This window comes from Melospiza melodia, unplaced genomic scaffold (assembly GCF_035770615.1).
Source record: "Melospiza melodia melodia isolate bMelMel2 unplaced genomic scaffold, bMelMel2.pri scaffold_37, whole genome shotgun sequence".
Classification (NCBI taxonomy): domain Eukaryota; kingdom Metazoa; phylum Chordata; class Aves; order Passeriformes; family Passerellidae; genus Melospiza; species Melospiza melodia.
The window spans coordinates 4,293,059-4,300,156 of NW_026948690.1; the positions used below are offsets into that span (position 1 = coordinate 4,293,059).

The window sequence follows — 7,098 nt, forward strand, 5'->3', positions numbered from 1 at the left end:
GGGTTAAACGGGTAAGGACCCCAAATTTTTGGGGAATTTGGGGCGGTTTTGGTTGTGGGAGACCCCGAAATTTGGGGGGAAATGAGGGGAAATTTGGGAGGGGCTGGGGGCGTTTGGGCTGCTCAAGGACAAGCACAGGGCCGTGGCCGAGATGGGCAGCGGGCACGAAGGGGTTAAACGGGTAAGGACCCCAAATTTTGGGGGGTTTTGGGGTGGGGGAACCCCGAAATTGGGGAAAAAATTTGGGTGGAAAATGGGGAGGGGGATCAGGAATTTGGGGAGGGGGCATCTGGACAATCACAGAGCAGTGAACGGGAGACAGAGGAGGGGGTGACACAGGTGAGGACCCCAAAATTTGGGGGAATTTTGGGGTGGAAGAGCCCCGAAATTGGGGAAAAAAATTGGGTGAAAATGGGGAGAAATGGGGAAAAAACTGGGGGGGAAATGGAGGAGAAATGGGGGGGAGAATGGGGGGGGATCCGGCAGGTGGGGACCCCCTAAACTGGGGGGGAAATGAGTGGGGGGACCCTTGAATTGGGGCAGTTTTGGTTGTGGGGAGACCCTACAGAATTTGGGGGGATTCCGGTTTGTGGGGACCCCCAAATCTGGGGGGGAAATGGGAGAGAAATGGGGAAAATTTTGGGGTAAAATGAGGGGAAATTTGGAGGGAAATGGGGGGTCCGGGCTGCTCAAGGACAAGCACAGAGCGGTGGTGGAACTGAGTGAGGGACAGGAAGGGGTTAAACGGGTAAGGACCCGAATTTTAGGGGGATTTGGGGCGGTTTTGGTTGTGGGAGACCCCGAAATTTGGGGGGAAATGGGGCAAAATTTGGGTGGAAAATGGGGGAAAAATTGGGGAAAATTTTGGGGTAAAATGGGGTGGAGCGACCCCGAATTTGGGGGCAAAATTTGGGGGGTTCTGGTTGTGGGGACCCCCACATTTGGGGGGGGAAATGGGGGAGAAATGGGGGAAAATTTTGGGGGAAAATGGGGGAAATTTGGGTGGAAATGGGGGAGAAATGGGAAAAAAATTGGGTGGAAAATGGGGTGGGGAAACCCAAAATTTGGGGGGCAAAATTTGGGGGGTTCCGGTTGTGGGTACCCCGAATTTGGGGTAAAATGGGGGAAATTTGGTAGGCAAATTTGGGAGGGCTCTGGACAATCCGGAGTGCTGGCAAAGGGGAGCACCCCAAAATTTGGGGGATTTTTGGGCGGTTTTGGCTGTGGGGGGACCCCGATTTTGGGGCGGTTTGGGCACGGTGGGACCCCGAAATTGGAGGTGAAATGAGGAGGAAATTTGGGGGATACCCCGAAATTTGGGGGGAAAATGGGGTGGGGAGACCCCGAAATTTGGGGAAAATTATGGGGGGAAATGGGGTGGGGGGACCCCGAAATTTGGGGGGTGGGGGTTTTGGTTGGAGCGAGACCCCAAATTTGGGGGGAAAATTCCCAATTTTTGGGGATGAATTTTGGTGAAAATTCCTAATTTTGGGGGCAGAAATTCCCAATTTTTGGGGATGAATTTTGGTGAAAATTCCCAATTTTTGGGTTTTAATTTTGGTGAAAATTCCCAATTTTGGGGGCAGAAATTCCGAATTTTTGGGATGAATTTTGGTGAAAATTCCCAATTTTTGGGGATGAATTTTGGTGAAAATTCCCAATTTTGGAGGCAGAAATTCCCAATTTTTGGGGATGAATTTTGGTGAAAATTCCCAATTTTTGGGGATTAATTTCCAAATTTTTGGGGATGAATTTTGAGTAGGAATTCCCAATTTTTGGGGGTTAATTTGGGGGGAAATTCCCAATTTTTGGGGATGAATTTATGGGGAAATTCCCAATTTTTTGGGATTTATTTTGGGATGAAATTCTGAATTTTTGGGGATGAATTTTGGGGAAAATCCCCAATTTTTTGGCCATTCATTTGGGGATTAATTTCCCAATTTTTGGGGATGAATTTTGAGTAGAAATTCCCAATTTTTGGGGATTAATTTCTGAATTTTTTGGGGATTAATTTCAGAGGGAAGTCCCCAATTTTGCAGATGAATTTTGGGGACAAATTCTCAATATTTGGGGATTAATTTGGGGCAGAAATTGCCAATTTTTGGGGATTCATTTCTGAATTTTTGTTGATTAATTTTGAGTAGAAATTCCCAATTTTTGGGGGATTTTTTTTGAGTAGAAATCCCCAATTTTGGGGTATTTATTTGGGAGTCAAATTCTTAATTTTTGGAGATTAATTTCTGAATTTTTGGGGATGAGTTTGGGGGGGAAATTCCCAATTTTTTGGAGACTAATTTTGAGTAGGAATTCCCAGGTTTTGGGTGGGAAATTCCCAATTTTTGGGCATTAATTTCCGAATTTTTGGGGATTCATTTGGGGGAAAAAAATCCCAATTTTTGGGATTTAATTTCCAAATTTTTGGGGATAAATTTTGAGTAGAAATCCCTAATTTTTGGGCATTAATTTTGAATAGAAAAACCCAATTTTTGGGGAATAATTTCCAAATTTTTGGGGATTAATTTCGAGTAGAAATCCCCAATTTTTGAGGATTAATTTTGAATAGAAAAACCCAAATTTTGGGGGCAAATCCCTAATTTTTGGGGGTTATTTTGGGGTCTTTGCAGCTGATTGAGGGGGCGCGCCGGGCCGGGGGCTTCACGCAGAAATTGGGCGTGGAGTGCGCGAGCGCCGAGCAGGCTCTGGAGGCGGCCGAGGCCGGGGCCGACGTCGTCCTGCTCGACAACCTGAGCCTAGAGGTGAGCCCCAAAACATCGGGGAACCCTGAAAATCGAAATTTTGGGGTAAAAAGGGGAAAATTTGGGGAAAAACGGTGAAAATTTGGGGAAAAACGGTGAAAATTTGAGGGAGAAACTCAAAAAAATCGACCCAAAATCGGGGTGGTGATGGTGGAGATTTGAGCTCTGAGCCCACGGGGGAGCCCCGAAATATCAGGGAACCCCGAAAATTGAAATTTTGGGGGGAAAAGGTGAAAATTTTGGGAAAAAAGGTGAAAATTTGGGGAAAAACGGTGAAAATTTGGGGGAGAAAACCCCAAAAATGGGCCCAAAATTGGGGTGGGGATGGTGGAGATTTGAGCTCTGAGCCCACGGGGGAGCCCCAAAATATCGGGGGACCCCGAAAATCGAACATTTGGGGGGAAAAATGGCGAAAATTTGGGAAAAACGGTGAAAATTTGGGGAAAAACGGTGAAAATTTGAGGGATAAACTCAAAAAAATCGACCCAAAATTGGGGTGGTGATGGTGGAAATTTGAGCTCTGAGGCCACGGGGGAGCCCCGAAATATCAGGGAACCCCGAAAATCGAAATTTTGGGGAAAAACGGTGAAAATTTGGGGGAGATAACTGCAAAAAATCGGGTTTTTTTGGAGGTCAAATAATCCCAGAATTGATAAATTTTTTAGGGACCCAAATTTTAGGGCAGATTTTAGGTTGAAAGTCCCAAATTTTGGGGTTTTCTGGGTGGGTCGGGCCCCAAATTTTGGGTGGAAAATGCCAAATTTTTTGGATTTCTGGTTTAGGAGGGATTTGGGGGTGGACACCCCAATTTTGGGTGGAACAATCCCAAAATTGGTCATTTTTTCTAGGGACCCAAACTGGGCAAATTTTAGGTTGAAAATCCCAAATTTTGGGGTTTTCTGGGTGGGTCGGGCCCCGAATTTTGGGTGGAAAATCCCAATTTTTTGGGGTTTCTGGTTTAGTGGGGATTTGGGGGTGGACACCCCAATTTTGAACGCCCAATTTTAAGCAGAACAATCCCAAAATTGATCATTTTTTCTGGGGACCCAAACTGGGCAAATTTTGGGCTGGAAACCCCCAAATATGGGATTTATCTGGGTGAGAGAGACCCCAAATTTTGGGTGAAAAATCCCAATTTTTTTGGTGTTTGTGGTTTAAGGGGGATTTGGGAGTGGACACCCCAATTTTGGGTGGAATAATCCCCAAATTTGTGGGGATTTTTATGGGGAAAACTCAGATTTGAGCAGGGACGCCCCAATTTTGGGTTCAAATCCCACCCAACCCCAAATTTTGGGGTTCACTGACATTGTCCCCTTTTTACCGGGATCTGCACACAGATAAACTCCAAAAATGGGGAGAAACCCATAAAAATGGGAAAAAAATCAAAAAATATTTGGATAAATCCCCAAAAAAAAAAGGGGGGGAAATCTCAAAAAATTTGGGATAAACCCCAAAAATGGGGAATCAAAAAAAAAAAAAAAAAGCAGAAAACCCCCAAAAATGAGGAAAAAACCCAAAAAGGGGGGATGAACCCGCCAAAAATGGGGAAAAAAGCCAAAAAACTGGGGTAAAGTCAAAAAAATTGAGAAAAAACCCAAAAAATTGGAATAAATGCCAAAAAATTTGGATAAAACCCCCACAAAATGGGGATAAAACTCCAAAAAATGGGGATAAAAGCCCCCAAAATGGGGATAAACACCAAAAATAGGGATAAAGTCCAAAAAATAAAATTATTCCCAAAGAAATGGGGAAAAAAACACAAAAAATGGGGAAAACGCCAGAAAAATGGAAAAACCGAAACCAAGAAGTGGGAAAAAATAAAAAAACATGGGAATAAAAACAAAAAAAAAAAAAAGAAAAAAACCCAAAAAATGAGGACACGGTGCAAATATTTGGGATAAACCCCAAAAATTGGGATGAAACCCCAAAAATGGGAAAAACAAACAAACAAACAAAAAGGAATGAACCCTAAAAAACGGGGGGAAAAAACCCCCAAAAAATTGAGATAAAGCCCCCAAAAATGTGGGGAAACACCAAAAAATAGGAAGAAAAACCCCGAAAAATAGGAAGAAAAACCCCAAAAATGGGGCTGTGGACCTTTTGAAATGGGGATAAACCCCCCAAAAAATGGGAAAAAAATCCCAAAAAAATGGGGAAATAAACATAAAAAAAATTGGGATAACCCAAAAAATGGGACCGAATCCGGGCAGGTTTTGGGTTGTAAAGCCCCAAATTTTGGGGTTTTTCTCGGTGGGTGGGACCCCAAAATTGGGTGGAAAATCCCAAATTTTTGGGGTTTCTGGTTTAGTGGGGATTTGGGGTGGACACCCCAATTTTGGGTTAAATAATCCCATTTTTAATGGTTTTTTATAGGGACCAATATTGGGCAGATTTGGGGTCAAACCCTCCAAATTTTGGGGTTTTCTGTGTGGGTCGTACCCCAAATTTTGGGTGGAAAAATCCCAAATTTTTGGGGTTTCTGGTTTAGTGGCGATTTGTAGAATTTGGGGGTGGGCACCCCAATTTTGAACGCCCAATTTTAAGCGGAACAATCCCAAAATTGATCATTTTTTTCTGGGGACCCAAACTGGGCAAATTTTGGGTTGAAAATCCCAAAATTTGGGATTTTTCTGGATGGGAGAGACCCCAAATTTTGGGTGAAAAATCCCAATTTTTTTGGCGTTTCTGCTTTAAGGGGAATTTGGGGGTGGACACCCCAATTTTGGGTGGAATAATCCCCAAATTTGTGGGGATTTTTATGGGAAAAACCCAAATTTGAGCAGGGACACCCCAATTTTGGGTTCGAATACCGCCCAACCCCAATGAACCAAAGCCCCACTCATCCAATGAACCCCAAATTTTGGGGTTTTTGACGTTGTCCCCCCGTTTCCAGGATCTGCACGCGGCGGCCGCGCGCGTCAAGGCCGCACACCCGCGGGTGCTGGTGGAGGCCAGCAGGGGCATCGGCCTGGAGAGCCTGGGCAGCTTCCTGGGGCCCCACGTGGACGTCGTGTCCATGGGGTGCCTGACCCACAGCGCCCCCCGCGCTCGACTGCGCCCTCAAGGTGGTGGGCATGGGGGACGGAGCCGAGGAAAAGTGAAAATCAAACGTGGAAACCCCAAAATTTCACCCTGGAGCCCTGAAATCCATCCCAGAAACCCCAAAATCCAACCTGGAACCAATGAAATCCAACCTGAGATGTGGAGACACCTGGAACTCTGAAATCCGTCCCAGGAACCCCCAAAATCCAACCTGGAACCCCCAAAATCCATCCCGCAACCCCTAAAATTCATCCCAAGAACCCCAAAATCCATCCTGGAAACCGTGAAATTTGGGAACCCTGAAATCCATCCCAGGAACCCCCAAAATCCAACCTGGAACCCCCAAAATCGAATCCGAAACCCTGAAATTTGGGAACCCCAAAATCCGTCCCAGGAACCCCCAAAATCCAACCTGGAACCAATAAAATCCAACCTGAGATGGGGAAACACCTGGAACCCTGAAATCCATCCCAGGAACCCCCAAAATCCGAGCAGGAACCTCAAAAATCCAACCCGGAACCCCTAAAATTCATCCCAAGAACCCCAAAATCCATCCCAGGAACCCCAAAATCCAACCTGGAAACCTCAAAATCGAACCCGAAACCCTGAAATTTGGGAACCCCAAAATCCATCCCGGGAACTGAAAAATCCAACCTGGAAACCCCAAAATCGAACCCGAAACCCTGAAATTTGGAAACCATACAATCCAACCTGGAACCCCAAAATCCAACCTGGAACCCCCAAATTCGAACCTGAAACTCTGAAATTTGGGAACCCCGAAATCCATCCCGGGAACCCCAAAATCCAACCTGGAACCCCCAAAATCCAACCTGGAACCCTGAAATTTGGGAACCCCAAAATCCGTCCTGGAACCCCAAAGCCCAGCCCAGAACCGATAAAATCCAACCTGAGACCCAGAAACATCTGGAACCCCAAAAATATTTATTATTTATTTTTTTTATATTATTCAATATAAAATTGAATATATAAATTCAATTTTATATTATTTAGTGATTAAAAATTGAGTAGTAAATATTAAAATAAAAGAAAATGATAATAATAATAGATATATTAATGGCTTTATGACCTTATATGGGTTTAATGCAATTAAGCATATTGAAAATATTTAGATATTAAATGTAAAGAAACACTAAATAATGTAAATATAAATTTGTCTATTAAATTTTTTATTGAATAATATAAAAAATTAAATAATAAACCTTAAATTGAAAGAAAAAATATAGTATCTATAATTAAACATATTGAAAATATTTAGATATTAAATGAAATGAAACACTAA

The 7,098-nt window shown here is 43.8% G+C and overlaps 1 protein-coding gene across 1 annotated transcript in view; it reads left to right on the plus strand.

Annotated features, from left to right (window-relative positions):
* Positions 1–5,857, plus strand: part of LOC134434466 (nicotinate-nucleotide pyrophosphorylase [carboxylating]-like) — a 75,641-nt gene extending 69,784 nt beyond the window's left edge. Inside the window, 3 exon segments of the mRNA XM_063183120.1 lie at positions 2,625–2,756; positions 5,650–5,796; positions 5,798–5,857. Of these exon segments, the coding sequence (XP_063039190.1) occupies positions 2,625–2,756; positions 5,650–5,796; positions 5,798–5,857 (339 nt within the window).
* The last annotated feature ends 1,241 nt before the right edge of the window (positions 5,858–7,098 follow it).